General features: G+C 67.4%; 1 protein-coding gene across 2 annotated transcripts; it reads left to right on the forward strand.

The window, feature by feature from the left end:
• Positions 1 to 677: 677 nt before the first annotated feature.
• CPLX2 (complexin 2) lies at positions 678 to 17,149 on the forward strand. Of its 2 annotated transcripts, XM_074604103.1 has the most exons (5): positions 678 to 856; positions 5,516 to 5,614; positions 14,725 to 14,832; positions 15,326 to 15,501; positions 15,665 to 17,149. In XM_074604103.1, exons 3-5 carry the CDS (start codon positions 14,802 to 14,804, stop codon positions 15,860 to 15,862), a joined length of 405 nt encoding a protein of 134 aa, XP_074460204.1. In that variant the 5' UTR covers positions 678 to 856; positions 5,516 to 5,614; positions 14,725 to 14,801; the 3' UTR covers positions 15,863 to 17,149. The 2 variants fall into 2 exon arrangements, with proteins under 2 accessions (XP_074460204.1, XP_074460205.1); XM_074604104.1 differs by lacking the exons at positions 678 to 856; positions 5,516 to 5,614 and adding an exon at positions 12,457 to 12,504.
• The last annotated feature ends 258 nt before the right edge of the window (positions 17,150 to 17,407 follow it).

Consider the following 17,407-nt stretch of genomic DNA (forward strand, 5'->3'; position numbering starts at 1 on the left):
ATGTTCCATCCCGGGGACACCCCACAAGAGACCCCGGGCAAGGCCTTTGACAGGTGCAACAGAGGTCTCTGATTTGAGGACCGTGGCTGGCACCCCGAGACACCCAGAGATGTCCTGTCTAGAGACCCCTCCTCCGGGGGGGGGGCTGGCAGTGCCGTGGGAGGGGAATCACTGACTCTGGGGGAGAGAAGTGCCGGGCCCTGGGAGGCGGGGGGGAGGAAGAATATTGGAGGGAATTGCCAGATGGGGGGGAATGGCACGCAGGGGGTGGACAGGTACTGAGGGGAATTGCTGAGTACCGGGGAAAGTGGGGGGGGACGAAGAAATGGGGGGTACTGGGAGGCATGGCCAGGTGCTGGGGGGTGGCTCTTATGGGCACTGGAGGTGCACCCAGGGGCACGACCGGGTGCTGGGAGGGATGCCTGGGTACTGGGGGGCAATTGCTGGGTGCAGGGGGGCATCGCTGGGTACCGGAGGGATGGCTGGATAGCAGGGGGGCAACTGCGGAGTACCGAGGGGGGCGGCTAGGTACCGCGGGGGGGGGGGGGGGGCAATTACCGTGAACAGAGGGGACCCGCGGGGGGCAATCGCCGGGTACCGGAGGGGAATTACCGGCTGCGGGGACGGCAGGCCGAGGCCGGGGGGCTGCCGCCGGGGGCGCGGGGCGGGCCGGGGGCGGTGCGCAGAGCCGGCCCCGCCCGGGAGGCCGTGCGGCGGAGGGGGAGCCAGCACCGGGTGTCCCCCCCCCCCCACCTCCTGCCCGTACCGTTACGGCTCCCGCCTCCCTTCCGGCGGCGGCTCCTTCCCTGCGCCGGGGGCGGACGGGGCGGACCGGAGCCGCGCTGAGCCCAGCCAGGTGGGTGCGGGGCCGGGGCCGGGGCCGGGGCCGGGGCCGGGGCCGGGGCCGGGGCGGGCCCGCCGTGCCGCAGAGCCCGGGGGGGGGCCGGGTACGGGCACGGGGACCGACCCGCCGAGCCTCCCGGGGCCGCCGGCTTATGTAACGGGGCGGCGGCCGCCGGGATGCGGCATGCGGGATGCGGGATGCGGGGAAGGATGCGGGGCGGGATGCAGGATGCAAGGTGCGGGATGCGGGTGGCAAGATGCAGGGCTGAGCGGTGCGGCCCCGGACTGGTCCCCCCACCCCCCTCGCTCCCCCCGCAGGGCTGGGATGGCGGGGGGACGCCGATGCGGAGGGGATGGCGGGAGGAGGGATGTCACCCCCGGACTATGCTTTGTATTCCCCCTTCCAGCCCCTCCGTGCCTGGCCATCCCCTGCGGGGGGCGATCTGCAGAGTGGGGCCGTGAGCAGGGAGAGGAGACGACCTGCTCCCCCCACCACCCCCTGCCTCCACCCGGGGGGGGCTCCACGCAGCCTTCTGCTGTGGGGAGCTCCTGGTACCCACCGGGCTCTTCCCACGCCTGCCCATCACCGGCTGCCTCCTCCATCCTGCTCTCCACCGCTAAGTCCAACCACTCGTGGAGCATCCCTGCTGCACAGTTCCCCGGGCTCCAAACCCTCTCCCTGCTGTACCACCCTTACGAGGTCCCTCCCATGCCCCACACTGCAGCCCCTCTCCTCGCCATGCCCCCAGCGCCATGGCTGCAGCACACGGGGCAGGTGGCTGCTGTGATCCAGGCCTGGCAGCACACGGTGGCACTGCCACCCGCGTGGCACGAGCGTGACCGGGCAGCCGCTGCCCGAGGCAGGCAGTGCGGTGAGTCAGAGCAGTGAAGCTGGGCTGGCACCTTCAGTCAGGATGGGGCTGATGGCTCAGGGCTTCTCCATGCCACCAGCCGAGCTCTGCGGGTAGTGGTAGCTGCTGGCTGAGGTTGGTGAAGGAGCCGGAGTGATTTGAGTCAAGCCGAGGTGCTGGGTTTGGCAAATAGAGGATGAGGAAGGATGGGCCGGGCTCAGAGTGCAGAGAGGTGTCCTCCCTGCCAAACCTTCCCTTCTCCCCCCCCAAGGCCGCAGGACCCCAAGGGTTGGCAGGACAGACTCCAGCGTGGCCTGGAAAAACAGGGATCTCAGCCCCTGGCCCACGGCACTGCTCCAGGTGTCTCCGACCCCCACCATCCTGGGGAAACTGGTGACAGCTCAGCTGAGACAAACCAGCACAGAAAAATGTCTCAAAGTCTCCCTTGGCTATGGGCCGAGTGTTTGTTTCTTCGATTGCCTTGCGTGATAACATTAGTATTGAAATGACCCCAACCAGACAGATCTATTAACACCTCCCAGCGCTGGAGGATGATTGTGGTTCGCACCTTCGCTCTTCCCCGGGTTTCTGCAGACGCTGCTGCCAGGCACAGCCCGCCCAGGCCCGGTGCTGTGTGTCGGGAGCCGAGGGGGGCCGCATTGAGTTGCCCGGCACGGTTTAAGCGCCAGAGCTGAGAGGTCCCAGCACATGTCCGGTACCGCAGAGAAACCCTCTGGGGAAGAGACAGTGACCACTGGCAGCATGGCACGTCTCCTTTCCCACCACTGGGCACCAACGTGCCCCCATGAGCTCGAGAGGTCTGGTCTGGCAGGTGGGCACGGTCACTGCAGCCCGGGCTGACGCCCTTCCCACCGAGCCCAAGCCCGTCATGCGCTGCCCGAACAGCCAGAGCCGGACCAGACCCCCTGCCCAGAGAGGACCTTCCCGGCAGCTGGAGGATCTCTGTTCTCACCCACAGCCTCCGCATGTTCCTGGCCAGAGCTCCCCGTTTGTTCTTACGCCAGCATCATCCTCGAGTTTAAACGATCCTTCTCCCTCCCCGGTGTTTACTCGCCGGGTGTATTTATAGAGAGCAATCAGGCCTGCTCAGCCAGGGTAAACAAGCCGCGCTCCTGCGGGCTGCTCTCGCGTGAGTGCTCTCTGCTCGCTCGTCCCAGGAGCTTTCCCCTCCGCCTCTCCCGGCTACGCGGAGCCTTCCTGGCCGTGGAGACCTGGACCATCTGCCTTGTCCAGCCGTGGGCTCTCCGGGACGTGCCTCCAGTCTCCAGTGTCTCTCTAGGTCCCCCGGTGCCTCACCAGGAGCCACTGTCACCTTTCCCGTGCCATTCTGCACTGCAGGTGCCTGCTCCTCCTGTAAGCAGCCAGGCCAGCAGGTCCGTCCCCCCCTAGCTGGTGTCGCAGCTCCTGCTGTAACACTCACCAGAGGTTCAGAAATATCGCTCATCTCAGACAAATCCCAGAGCCCCGTGATGGTGTGACCCAGAACTGCGCTGGCCCATGGCAAGATGAAGTCCGCAAGAGGCGCTGAGATTTTTGAGGCTGAGGGTCTGCTATTTGAAGGCAAGGCAGGTTGGCTGGGGTCCAGGACCCCAGCTGGGAAGTGCCTGCGGGGGCTGGCCAGTGCAGCGTGGCACCCCGAGCCCTTTGCATCCCTGTGCGAGAGCCAGGACGGCAGACTGCCAGCACTGAGTCCGGTTTGATGATATTTTCCCCCAGCATTGTGGCTCTGAGCCTCCCTTCTCGTCCCGGTGCCCGGCCACGAAGCTGATGCCAGCCCCGAGGCAGATCACAAGAGCATCTCTCTGAGACAGGAGAAACACTTTGAGATGTGGCCCAGAGTTTCCCAGCCCGCGCACCCCGCTGCTTCCCTTCCCCAGCCCACCCTCCTCTGCAGACGTTTGGACGAGCCCAGCTATAAAAGCAGGGTGCCAAGAGCCAGAGGTGCCAAAGCAGAAGAGCTGTGGGCTCACTAACGGTCTCTTCTCGAGCATTAAGTTTTCTGTGGATACTGTGTCTTGTGTCCGGAGCCCCAGCTGGATGAAAGCAGCCCTGCCAGCGCCTGGGGGCACCGCAGTCCCCGGAGCTGGGGGTGTCCTGGCACTGTCACCCTGCTCTGCTCTTCCCTATCCTCTGCTTTTGGCTGTGGTTGGTGTCTGGTTGCCTGGACAGACAGGCAGAGAGGCTGAGCTAGCACAGCTGTCCAGGTGAGATGCATCTTCGTGATGCTGGTTGCAAAAGCAGGGAAAAAAAGCAAAAAAAACCCACACTTTGGTCTGGCCCAGAAAAAAAATATCCTGCAGGGATGGGAGCAGCACCCCCAAGGACCCTCTGCACCTTCTCGGGTACCTGAGCAGGGAGTCCCCGCTCTTCCCACCCTCTGGGGTTTCAGCAAAGAACGGCTGATTTGCACCCCAGGACATGGCCGACAAAGCAGGGGACTAATCCTGCTCGTCTCCTCAGCGCTGAGCTGTCTGGAAACCAGCCGCCCCCAGGCACGCGTCCCCGCAGCACTCTGCAGCCCGTCTTACCCCGTTCCCGAGCCTTCCCACATCCCGGAGGAGGCAGCGGTTGTCCCCAGCAAAGGTCACCTTCACGCTGCTGCCGAGCCCTTTCCAGGCTGCGCTTTTAGCGCTGCGTTTCCCAGGGAAGCAGGTGCCTTTCTGGGGTCTCCTCGGGGGTCCCGCCGGGGACCCTCTGCCCCTTCCCCGCAGACCCCAGAGCGCGGGGTCCCCGGGGTGAGCCCGCACCCTCCCCAAACCCAGCGCTACGCCCGGGGGCTGGCAGTGTCTCCTGCCCCCGGGGCTGGGACGAGGCATCCCAGCTCCTGTAATGCTTTTAAAAACGCAGGTTCCGTCCGTGCCAGCCCCTGCTCCTCCAGCGTCGCTGCTTGCCTGTGTTTCCCCCAGCTCCCCTGGGTCATATATTTGTCTCCAATTTGCCAAAGCCTCCCTCCTTCCCCAGGGTGGAGGAAAAGCCTTTGCTCGAAGTCAAGATGAATTTGTAACTTCCCCAGGAACCTGTTCCTCGAGTCGCAGAGCACAAATCACACTCGTGGCACCAGCCACACCATGGGGACGGACCACCCCAGACACTGCCAGTGTGGCACCCAGCACCCTGGTACCTGGGTCTCCGCGCAGCCCCTGCCCAGGCCAGCAGCTCCCCGAGCATCACAGAGGGATTTCAAGGACGTTCAGGGAAGGGACAAGATCCCTGGGCAGAAGCTTCCTGAGGTCGCAGGAGTGGGGAGCCGGAGCGGGGCCGGGCTTTCTCAAATTGTAAAGTCTGAGCAAGGGCCTTTGTTTGGCAGCTTGTTTTAACTTGTCGTTATGTTCTCCAAAGAAGAAATTCGTCATTTGCAAGCTGAGGAAGGCAGAGTTAATGTGAAATTTTAAAACCCTCAAAGAGTTGAGAGCCCTCTAAATATTTAATGAAGGCATCCAAACTGCTGGGTTCTGCAGAGGCGGCCAGGAGCCCTCAGCCAGCAGCGGAGGTGGTGTCCCTGATCCAGGAGAGGACCAAAGACCCCGACAGGCTGCCACCTCGTGCAGCCTGACGCCCTCTGTGCGCCCCGCTGGGCTCCCACTTACGGGGCGATGGTGGCTCTTGGCAGCAGATTGCTCCCACCCGTGGAGGCTGGGATGCGGGGGGGTGCACAGACCCACCCTGGGCCCCCCAGGTAGGGGGAGAGGGCAGTGGTGTGCTCCGTCCATCATCCAGCAAGCGATCCCAGTTTGTCCATGCCATCCGGTCCCGGGTCCCCACCGCGGAGCTGATCCTCTCGCTGTTGGTGTCTCCCGCAGGCCCCGCTCTCCCTGCGATGCCCAGCCGCCCCCACGAGGTCCTCGTCCCCCTGCGTTAGGTGCCGAAGCCAGCGGACGCCCGGCGCTGCACACACCAAGGTAGGCAGCACTGCCCCGGCTCCGCGCACCACGGCTCCTGGGGGGCCACCTCCCTCCCCACGGTACGGGGGGCAGAGTGCAGCCGGGGGATGGATGGGGGGGTGCAGAGGTACCACCTGGGGCTGCCTCAGCAGAGCCAGTTGGGTCCCCCAGGATGGGGGGGTCCATCATGGGCATCCTGATGAGACCCCGGTGCGGGACAAGAGGCGTCCGGACCAGCTCAGGACCAGGCTGAGGCCACGGGAGTGGGGAACAGCTCGGACTCTGGGGCGGATGCTGGGCACGGTCCTGCCTGGGGACCATGGCAGGTGACGGTGACTGTGGAGCTGGCACAGGGCCAGCATGGGGGGTTTTTTTTTCTTTCTTTCTTTTTTTTTCTTTTTTTTTTTTTTTTTTTTTTGCCTTTGAAAGCCCCCAGATGGGAAAGGTACGAGCCAAACCCCACTGAAAGCAGCCAAGAATGAATTTTCTGGCCAGAGCCCCAGCAGCTCTTGGAGCGGCGCCGTGCCCGTCCGGCGTCACGCCGCAGCGGAAACCCCGAGCGCAGGCAGGCTGGGGGGGGGGCTTAACTGGGGTGGGCAGCAAGCCCCCCACCCATCCCAGCTGCCCCCCGGTGTGAGGGTCTCACCCCTCCCCGCACCCCAAGCTGAGGCAGCACAGGCTCATCCCGCTCCCACCGAGCTGCAGCTTGGCAGGAGCCCAGACACCCAGATGTACCCCCCCACGCTGCCACGGAGCCCCCCACCGTGCAGCCATCTGCTGCCGTCGGAGGACAGGGTGTCCCCAGCGTTGTAGCCCTCAGGCAGCTCTGTTGCCCAGGGCACGGGGCATCTCGGCTCCCAAAACTCCCCTCCTATAGGATGCGATGGGAAGGATGCTCCCCCGGCAAGGCAGATGCTCTCCCAGAGCCGGGCTGGGAGTTTGGGTAGAGCAGGACCAGCCATGACGGCATCCCCGCTCCCCTCTTCCTCCCGCTCCCCAGCCTCAGTGGTGCAGGGGGGCAAAGCACCCCAGGCTCCCTGCCCTCCTCTCGGGAGCCCCCCAGAGCTTGCAGGGTCTTTGCAAAACCAAGACCTGTACCGGCACAAGGCTGAACCCCAGGGGAGCAGCACCCGGGGGCTCAGTTCTGAGGGCACTTTTCCTGGAGGGGGGACAAGGGGGTGCTGCCACTGCTCTGCTGTGATCTGGGTGCCTGGTCGTGAGCTAATCGTGCCCTTGTCCTTCCACGCCTTTCCCCTGACGGTGAAGTGCGGGTGGGTTGTAACCCCTCCGAGGCTTTCTGCAGGGAGCAGGTGCCCAAATCTCATCCTGACACAGAGCCAGGAGGGGGCCGTCGGGCATCTGCTCCCCGCACAGTCCCAACCGCCTCCGTCATCAGCGCCTGCACGGGGCCTGCCTGTCCCTGCCAGGGCGGCGGGGATGGAAATCAGTATGTGCACAGGCTGGCTCCTTCCCTAAAGGCAACGTCTGGGGCGATGGGGAGGGACGGGGAGGCAGCGCAGGGGCTCGGGGGCGGCTTTTGTCTGCCCCCGGAGTAGTGCCTGGTGCGTGGCACCCAGCCCCGCTCCGCACCGGCCCCTGCAGAGCTGTGCGGGTGTGCGTGCCTGCCATAAATATTGATGGGGTGGACTCCGCGCAAGTGTGCCTGTATAGACGGCGATTGGGATGTAAATGCTGCGAGTACCTGCTGTGTGGGCAGGAGAGAGCCGTGTAGGTGACAGCACCAGGGCTGAATGCACAGTGGATTTTTACAGGCAGGTGGGATCCGTCCTGCGTGGGGTGGGGAGGTGGGAAGCGGCCGGGTGAGTAACCCCAGGGGTCATAAACCTGTTTGGGGAATCGGCCAGACCCGCAGCAAGCCGAAATCTTCCGGCTGAGATTGCAGCGAGCCACAGCGGCTCCCTCAGCCCGCTGCCCGCACAGCCAGGCCAGGATAAACAGCGAGGGGCTGCAGCGCCTCTGTTTAATAATGCGTGGCACAGAGGCACCGGACGCACGCCGAGAGCCGCGGGGACACGGAGTCGCCACTGCAGCACTCGACCGGTGGGGTCCATCCCGGCATCCCCCGGCACTCACGGGACACGGACGTCTCTGGGTGGCCCTGAGACTGGGGCCGGGTGAGCAGAGGTCCCCGTCGCAGGGGACAAGGCAAGGCACTCAGTTGCGCAGAGGCTGACATCCCGGCCGCGCCGGATGATCCTTAGCTGGAGCCTGGAGCTGGGTCCCTGTCCCCTTGTCGCTGGGAGATTCAACCCCACCGCCACTCTTGTACAGGTGTAGGCATAGGTGGTCTTTCTGGGGAGTTCTGGGGGGCTGAGCAGCGCTGGGAGCACCGCTCCCTCTCTGGCATCCTCCCGGGACGCTGCCATGCTGGGAACAGCTGGAAGCCGTGGGCTCGGTCCCCTCCTCGCCCCATCCCTCCTTCAGCCGCACTGGCTGCCGTGCCCGGGATGAGCAGACGTGTGCCAGGGCCCCGCGGGCACCGGTTCACAACCAGCTCCTGCAAACGGCCCCCCCGGGGGACGCACGCATCCCTCATTGTGTGCGGTGCCGGGATCCAGCCCCGCCGACCATCTGCCTCGGCAGCTCCCCCCACCACCCACTCCCCGTCCCACGCTGTGCCCCACGGCATCGAGCTGGGCAGGGACGCGCTGGAGGTGCCCAGTGCACCCCCCCAGCCCCACGGGCAGGAGCCCGGCAGGAGGAGGCAGATGGGTTTGGAGGAGCGGTGCCGACGGGGCCGTGGCGGCAATGCAGATGGGTCTGCAACACTGATGCCGAGGGGGCTGTGGTATTAATGCAGACGGGCCCGTGACAGCGATGCGGGAGAGGGGGAAAAGCCGCAGCATCAGCCCAGAGCCCCTCCGGCTGCAGGGGTGCTTTGCTGTGCCCATGGGGAGCAGGGCACGGGGAGGGCAGCAGGCAGGAGCCTCCCCCCGCCCATCCGGAGCTGGGGAGACCCTCAGGGCATGGGGCCAGCAGAAGTTATCCACAGAGGGTGGCTCCTGGGGTGGATTTGGCCCATTTTTCTCTGTCCCTCTCTGGTGAGCTCAGGGGGGGCTGCCACCCCTGGTCCCCCGCCGCAGAGCTGCTCCCACAGTCGGGCAGAGCATGACGGCAGAGCCGGGGTCAAGCCGTGGCACAAGCCCACCTCCCTCCGCGCCAGCCCCAGGGCTCGTGGCGCGCTCCCACGCCGGCCCCGCGGTGAGACCAGCGTTCACACCCCGTGCCTGGGATGGGGGGATGCTGGGGGGGCACCCACGTGTGCTGGGGGGGAGGGGGGTGACTTGCTGCAGGGACAGAGCGGTGGCCCCGCTGTCGCCAGGGGCTGGCCCCCAGGCACCGCACACTCGCCCTGAGCACGGCGTAACGCAGTGACCCCGGGGTCCCCTCGCCTCGCGCGGTGTCACCGGCAGCAGGGACAGCAGGGGTGGCGGGGGCTGTCCCCGCAGCCTGTGCTCAGCCGCCACTCTGGAGGGTCCGGCTCCTGCCTGGTGCTACAGCCCGCTGGTGCCTGTCCCCGTCCCCGTCCCTGTCCCCGCCGGGTGCCAGCCCCAAGGGGCTGGGGCTGCTCTTCAGAGGCTGCAGCTGCTGCGTGTTTTGTGCTGCCTCTTCCCCTTCTCCCCGCTGCTGTTTTTGTTTTGTTTAAGAGGCTGGGTTACGAATTTTAAACAGGCTCCTGAAAAACCCAATTACCTCCAGAAGACAACCTGATAAAAGCTGCCTAAGTGGCACTGTGGAAATCGCCTTGCGCAGCAGCCGAGGGAAAACCAACATAACAAAGCCTTTGGAAATGGAGTTAACCACTTTTAATCCCTCGTGCGATGAGGAGGACCAATAATTATTTTCTGCAGAGGTGGGGGGGGGGATAAGTGAAATAACTGTCCTGTGCTAATGGGTGGCGGTGGCAGCAGGCTGGGCTGGCGGCGCTGCAGGGATGGGTGCAGGGATTCAGGCACCCGCTTTCCCTCTGCCCGGGAGCTTTGCAAGGGCCCGCAGAGGCTTGTGACCTTGCAGGGTCCCTGTGCGGCTGCGGGGCCTGGGGACGATGCTGGCAGCGGGGCGGGCAGGTGCCACCCGGGGGACGCAGTGGGCCATGTGGCAGTGGCTGCCAGCCCCGTGCCCTTTCCCCAGGTGCTGGCGGGGAGCGGAGCGAGGCGCTGCCGGGGCCCTGGCACCCGCTCTGGCTCCGTCCCTGCCACGCTTCCCCCGCGAGCCGGCACGGAGGCGACTTGCAAGGACTTGGCAGCGCTGAGAGCTTCCTCCTCCATCTGGCCACGGTGCTGCCCCCCCCAGTCCTCCCCATCCCTCCCTGTCCCTTCCCTTCCTGCCTCCCCCAGCAGCTCCAGGCAGCCACCGGGCAGGTGACACTGCCCAGGACGATGCCAGGGGACAGCTGTGCCTGAGGAGTGCCCATGCCAGGCACAAGCAATCTCCCAGCACCAGGAATCATCCTCCAAACGCCTGCCAGAGCCAGCTCGGCTCTGGGACTGCGGGGGTCCCCTGGGACCGTCCCCATCCCGGGAGCAGGGTGTCCGCAGGGGCGTGTGGGGCAGGAGGACGGAGGCGATGCCCAGGGCTGGTGACGAGCCCGCGGCTGCCCTTCCCATGGGAGCCCGGCCGGCAGGGCAGAGCTGGGCGCCCGCCAGCCCGTCGGCTGCGGTTGCGCTGCCGGCACCGGCAGCTGGAGTGCCGGGGCGGTTGGCCACAGCTCACACGAGCCTCGTGCTTCCCGCGGCAGCAGGGAGGGGGGCTGCTTCGCCCACCTCCCCCCAGCCACCCCGCGCCCCGCGTGGGGTCCCACGCTTGGGGACAGCACTCCAGGCCATCGAGCCCCAAGGAGGGCAAGCCCGGCTTAGTGCTGGGTGCTGACAGAAGGGATGGCCCTGTTGGCTTGGCCACAGCCCATACTGGGAGCAGTCCCTGGGCACACTGGGAGCTACTGGGGGAGGATGCACTTAATGAGCTGAGGCATCTCCAAAGATTGAAAGACTCAAGGACCCATCCCAGGAACAAAAGGAGGCGTTTGTCAGGCGCTGAGAGACGGGCTCGTTAATTCCTCCTGGCTGTCACACTTATCTGTAATGAATTTGTGCTCCGCTGTATTATTTTTAATACAATAGGAGCGGTGCCGCCCGCCCACCGCCCGGCTGCCGGGAGCGCTGACGTCAGCGCCCGGAGCAGGGCTGCCGCAGGACAGACGGACGGACGGACGGATGGGCCAAGCGCAGGCCTGTCTTGCCGCCCACGCGCCCGTCCCACCAGCTGCCAGCGGGCAGAGAGGGGCCCGGCGCAAGGGCAGGAGGCATTTTTTCCATGGAGGTGGAAAAAGGAGTTGTTGGTCTATGCCACAGTGGAAGGAGGCTGAGGAGACAGGGTGCAACCGAGGGGGATTTTGGGGAGTGGTGAGAGGGGCTGAACAAGAGGGTCATGTCCTTGATGTGTTGTCCCCGTGCTGACCCATGGTGGTGGCCATGCGTCAGGGCAGGAGCTGACAGTGGGTGCACACACGGGGGTCTGTTGGTGCCGCGTCCTTGTGGAGGTGCTGGGCTGGCATTGCGTGCTGGTTCCGGCCCCCCCGGGCTGCGGGATGGCTCCCCACTGCTGCCCCACATCCTGCATCTCCCCCGTCCTCCCTACGGCAGCCCCGGCAGTGCCCGCCAGCACCTGCAGCATCTCCGCATCCCGCACCGCCGGGCTTGTGGGGGCAGCAGCAGCCTGTCCCAGCTCCCCTCAGCCTCCCACGTGCAGAGGTGGGGGGTCCCTGAAAAGCCCCTGCAGCACCCGGACCCTCTCCAGCGCTTTTCTGTGCCGTAGCCGCAAGATTCCCCGCAGGGCTGCTCCTCCAGAGCCTCACCATTAAACACCAGCTCTCCCCAAAGCCTGGCTCAGAGCACCACTAATCTGATTTGCAAAGGGCTCGTCTCGTTTCTAATAACCCAGGGCTGGATTAATTAGGAGGCGCCGGCTGCCCCTCTGCGGGGTGGCAGGGCTGGCGGTGGGGCACGCGCCTGTCCCCAGCGCCTCTCCGTGTACCGGGACGAGGATGGGACACCCGGGAGAGCATGGGACACCCGGGAGAGCCCCGTCCTGCAGCCGGGGGGGGGCGGGCGGGGCAGGAGGGGCTGCAGGAGTCCATCTCCCTTCGAGCAGGTGCGGGGGGGGGGGTGGACAGGGTGATGCCCCCCATTTCCTGCCCACACCCCCCCCCCGCTGAAGTCCTGAGCAATGCGTGTGTCGTGGCCTCGATGCCCCTCGCAGCATTCCCTGCCAGAGCACCCCCCCGCGGTGGGACACCCCCCCCGCCCCGAGGCGGGGGACAGCACCAAAAATCCAAAGCTGGGGCCTCCGAGCGGCGGCGGCGGCTGGCGCTGGGGCCAAAGTCATTTATCGGGGACTTTAATTAAATTCCCGCAGCCGCCCCGCACCGCTGCGGAGGGGGCCGGGGTGCCGCGGATCGGGGTGCCGGGTGAGGGAGCACGGGGGGGGTGCGGAATTGGCGGGGGGGGGGCAGCGCCCCGGTGGCTCCGGCTGATTAACGCCTCGTTTCGCCCATTAATTGCCGCGGAGGTGAATCATTAACCCCGCGCAGGACGCGCTCCCCCCTATTCCCATCCCTCGGAGGGGTTCGGGTAGCGGGGGGGCCCGTCCGCATCCTGAGGAGCGGTGCGGGGCTCCCCGGGCACCGGGGTCGTGCGGCGTTTCTCCGGTGTGGGGGTCCCGCATCCCCCCCTCCCGGTGCGGGGCCGGGCTGCGCGGTGTCGGGGCGGGGGGGTGTCGCCCCGGGCGGGCCCACGCGTGCCGGCGGGGGCGGGCGGGGGCCGGGCCGCGGCGGGGCGGGGCGGGGCGGGAGGGCGGAGCGGCGGCAGCGGAGAGCGGCGGCGGAGCCGGTGAGTGCCGCGCCGCGCCGGTGCTGAAGGGACAGCGCCGCCGCTGCGGCACCGGGCGGCACCGGGCGGCGGGCGGGGCCCCGCGCCGCAGACACCGCGGGGGGGAGGCGGGGGGGGGGGCACGAGATACCGGGGAGGGGGGGGTTGGCGGCGGGTCCCCGCGGCACCGCGTCCCCTGCGCGACCCCCGCCACCGCGGCTCCCGCCCTTCCCGTGTCCCAGCGCCCCCCCCGTGTCCCTGCGCCCCCCCCTTCCTCAGCGTCCCCCGTGTCCCCTGAGCCCCCGGTGCGTGTCCCCCGCCCTGTGTCAACCCCCGCGTTCTCCGTCCCCCCCCCGCCCCCCCCCACGTTGCGTCCCCCCGGGTTCTGCAGCCCCCTGCGGTCCCGCTGTCCCCCGCATGCCGGGTGTCCCCTACGTCCCGTGTCCCCGCTGTCCCCCGCCCTCCCGGCGCCCCCCCGTCTCCCCTGCGTCGCTGCAGCCCCTGCGGCCCCGGTGTCCCGGCGCCTGACGGTGCCTCCCCCCCCGGCTGCTGTGTCCCCCCGCGTCGCTTGTGTCCCTGCACCCCCCGCTGTCCCCCGCGTACTCCAGTGTCGCTGTGCCCCCCACCAAGCGCCCCCCGTGTTCCGGTGCCCCCCGTGTCTCAACGGCCCCTGGCGTCCCCTGCACTCTTCCCTGCGGCCCCGGTGTCCCCCGGTGTTCCCGCATTCCCGGTGTCCCCCCCCCTACAGCCCCGGGACTCTGTGCCGTACCTCCTGGAGGAGGCCCCCCCCCACGGTGCCGCAGGGTGCCCGGGGGCTGGGAGCAACAAACTTCCCGGGGTCTCAGTTCATGGAGCCCCCGCGCTGCCCGGCCAGGTCCCAGGGAGTCGGGGTGGGGGGGACCCGCAAGGCTGCGGCACCCACACACACACACACACACATCCACACACATCCACACACGTGCACACACGCTACAAACCGCACACCCAGGCTGTGAGCACAGCCTGCAGTCCCCCACCACACACACACAGGGCACACCGGGGACACGGGGACACACACCCACATACACACACCCCCCTGCAGTCCCCCTCCGGCACACACACACACACACAGAGCATGCAAACAGCCTGCAACACCCCCACACATACACACGCGGCACAGCCTGCAAATTTGTGTGCAGAAACCCCCCCCATACAGCCTGCAAACCCACGGACCTGCACACATAGCCCCACACACACTAACACAGCCTGCACCCCCCCCCAGTGTGCAAACACATACACGCAGCACAATCGCACCCAGCGCACACAAACACAGCCCGCCAAGCCGTCTGCGCACACACGCACCCGTGCAAGCCCTTGCACGCACCTCCGCAGAGCTTGCAACCCCCAAAACTCAGGCACGCACGCGCTCAAAGCTTGCAAACAGGCTGCAAACCCGCACACCGTGCGGGCACACGCAGCTCGCAGCCCCACAAAGTTACACACACACGCGCACGCACAGCCCCCCGTGCAAACACAGCCTGCAGCCACCCGCAAACACACCTCTTGACCAAACACAGCCCGCACATATGGCTGGCACACGCACACGGCGCACGCAAATGCAGCCGGCCACACGCAGGGCGTGCACACACGCACTCCGTCCCACACACGCAGTGCCCCTGCATGCTGTCACCCATCCCCAGCACCCCGCAGGGGTCACACACACGGCCGCAGGCTGCTGCCTGCAACCCCTACAGCCCCCAAACGCTGTCACAACCTGCCAACAGCCTCTTCTCCATCCCTCTGCAGAGCACATGCACTGCGACAGACACACACGCACACACACAGCACCCCGTGTCCAGCTGCGCCGCACTGGCATCCCCAGGCAGGGTCTGTGTCTTCCCTAACGAAGCGGGGACACGTGGTGGGTCCCCATCCCGCCAGCCCCCAGGCAGCGCTGTGGGGCTCCCGGGCTCCTGCTGCCCCACCAAGGGCAGCGCTGGGGTGGGAAGTCCCTCCGCAGGTCCCCACGGCCAGCGAGGATGTGGGGAGGGTGCCGAGGGGAGGAGGTGCTGCCGGCAGGCAGATCTGCCCACCCTCTGCCTGCAGATCCCAAAAGCTCCCTCTGCCCATCCTGGGAGGCATTTGGGGCTGGAGACGCAGAGGGTGCATCCTGCAGCCTGAGGGAACGTCCCGTCCCTCCCACCTGGGTGGTGGGCACCCTGCGCACGGTGTCCCTGACCATGTCCCTCTCTGCCCACGCAGGTGGCCCTGGTCGGCGAGCCCGGACAGCAGTGGATGAGCGCTGGGCACTGGCCTAGCCACACGCACACACCGGCACCATGGACTTCGTCATGAAGCAAGCGTTGGGCGGTGAGTGGGTGCTGTCCCTCATCATAGTCCACCCTCCGGGAGCGATGCCGGCCCGGCACTACAGGGAGCGCGGTGGGAGAGACATGGCGGGGGGTCCGAGCTGTGGGGAGAGCCACCGGTGGCGGGGAGCTCCTGCCGGAGCCCTCCGGGGCTCCCGTTCCCAGCGCCAGCAGCGCCTGGCTGGGGAATCCCGGCTCTCCTGACGCTAAGTGGGATTCCCTGGCGGGTCCCCTGGGTGCCAGCGCCGAAGGAGCTGCTGGCGTCTCCCCCGGCTGACGCTGAACTAGGGCAGCGCAGCCAGCCTGCGGCATTCCCCATCCCCGCAGCCTCCGGAGCCCGTCTGCAGTCAGCCCTGATGCGGGTGGCCCTGGGGACATCCCGGGTTGTCCCTGCCCGAGGGCCTCCGGGTCATCCCTGCCTCTGCTGGGGCTTCAGCAGCCAGCGACGGGCTTCAGCGCCCTTGGGGACCGGCCGATGGTCTTGTGCTGCACAGGGGCCACCAAGGACATGGGGAAGATGCTGGGGGGCGAGGAGGAGAAGGACCCCGACGCGCAGAAGAAGGAGGAGGAGAGGCAGGAGGCCCTGCGCCAGCAGGAGGAGGAGCGGAAAGCCAAGCACGCCCGCATGGAAGCCGAGCGGGAGAAAGTCCGGCAGCAGATCCGTGACAAGGTGGGCACACGCTTCCCCTGCGCCCACCCCTGCCCGCGGCACCCAGCGTGGGGCTGGGACAGGGAGGCGGCATGGCCGGGGAGGAGGGCGGCCCGAGGCGGTGGTGATGGGCACGGGGCGCAGCACCCGCTGCCTGCCCTGCTGAGGGCCTGTGTCCTCGCAGTACGGGCTGAAGAAGAAGGAGGAGAAGGAGGCGGAGGAGAAAGCCGCGCTGGAGCAGCCGTGTGAGGGCAGCCTGACGCGCCCCAAGAAGGCGATCCCGGCGGGCTGCGGGGACGAGGAGGAGGAGGAGGAGGAGAGCATCCTGGACACCGTCCTCAAGTACCTGCCCGGCCCGCTGCAGGATATGTTCAAGAAGTAACAGCACCGCCAACCCTGCCATGGGGTGCTGGGGCACGGGCGCCCTCTCCCTTCCGACCCCTCCATCAGTTCCCTTGGCCCCGGGGGGGGTCCCTGCACCCCCTCCCCACCCCCTCCTGCCCTTCGCCCCCGACCAGACCAAAAACCCGCCCCGTCCCGTCCAGGCAGGGCCCCCCCACCACGCCGTGCCAAAGGGGAGCGGCCCTGGCCGGACAGGGCAAACCGGGACCAAATGCACTGATGTAACCTCGCGGCAGGCTGGGGGCACCCCAAGCCCTACCGGCCCCCCCCGGGGTGGCTCCCCGTGCCCCCTGCCCTGCCCTTCTTGCCCTCCCGGGGGACCCTGGCAGGCCTCCGCTCGCCTGCCCCCGTCCCCAGCACTGCCATCCCCCTGCCCCATCCCACCCCGGGCCAAGCCCGAAGCACAAAGCCAGGCGCCCTGCCCGCAGCTCCCCCATCCCCGCTCCCCGGGCACGGGGGTCCCCCGGGGCTGCCCGGTGTGCCCCAGCATCGGGGGGTTGGAGGGGACCCCCCCCCCCCCTTTCTCCCCTCCCCGCATCTCTGGCCCCATAGTTAAAGCCATATCAGTTAGACTGCAATACTTCAGCACCGGGAGGAGCGGGCGCCGCGCTCCGCCGACCGTGTACAAAGGCGCGTGCGGGGCAGGGACCCCCCCTGCCTCGTCCCCCCCGCCCCGTCCCCACCGCTCGCTCGTCCGTGTCTCGGCCCCCGCTGGCCCCCCGTTCTCGCATTAGTGTGTCTGTGCCAGGGTGCGTCCCGTCGCTCCATGCGTCCTCGTGTCCGCTGCTCACGCTCCCGCCCGCCCCGAGTCCCCGCTGTCCCCCGGGGGCTGCCCACGGCGTTGTGCCGAGAGCCCCCCGACACGCTGCCGGGGTCCCCCCGCTCTGTCCCCTGCAATAAAGCCAGTGCGGGGCCGAGAGCTGCTGGGCCAGTCCCAGGCTGGGAGCGCCTGGCTGCCCCCCGCCGAAGCTGGACACACGGGCCCCCCCGGGCCTGGAAAGGGATCCCTGGGCAAGCGCCCTGGGCATGTCCCAGGAGATGCTGCTTGCACCCCAAGGGGGGGACGCGGGGGCATGCCATTGCCCTGTCCCATCCCTTGCCGCACCGTGCTCCCCCCTCCCCGTGCTTCCTCCGCCACCACCCCCAGCCGCTCACCAGGGCCCTTCCCGGGAGGCGGTGGGCAGCTCGGGGCCCCGCAGACATGCTGTGACCATCCTGCTCGAACTAGTCTTTGACAAACTAATAAAATAAAGGGATTTGTACATTGCTCCAGCCTCTTCTCAACCATTGCTTCCCTGGGGCCCTGCGCCAGCTCCCTCACCCCTCCATCCCCCTCAGCGCTGAGACCTGGCAGCTCATCACACCAGGGCTCACCCCAGACGGCACCCAAAAGCACCCAAGGTGAATGGAGAGGCCAGACGTGGCTCACAGAGCCCTGCTCAGTCCAGCTGCCTCCCCACACCCCTGTGCCCACCCTACAGGCGCCCTCTCTGGGGTTGAGGACAAAGTAAAACGCATGGGTGCG

This window comes from Larus michahellis, chromosome 11 (assembly GCF_964199755.1).
Source record: "Larus michahellis chromosome 11, bLarMic1.1, whole genome shotgun sequence".
Taxonomy (NCBI): Eukaryota; Metazoa; Chordata; class Aves; order Charadriiformes; family Laridae; genus Larus; species Larus michahellis.

Excerpts from the sequence above, each read along its gene's own strand:
- CPLX2 (XM_074604103.1), top strand. The coding sequence starts at position 14,802 with ATGGACTTCGTCATGAAGCAAGCGTTGGGCG. Across the intron at positions 14,833-15,325 it reads CATGAAGCAAGCGTTGGGCG|GGGCCACCAAGGACATGGGG; the intron begins GTGAGTGGGTGC and ends TGTGCTGCACAG. Across the intron at positions 15,502-15,664 it reads GGCAGCAGATCCGTGACAAG|TACGGGCTGAAGAAGAAGGA; the intron begins GTGGGCACACGC and ends GTGTCCTCGCAG.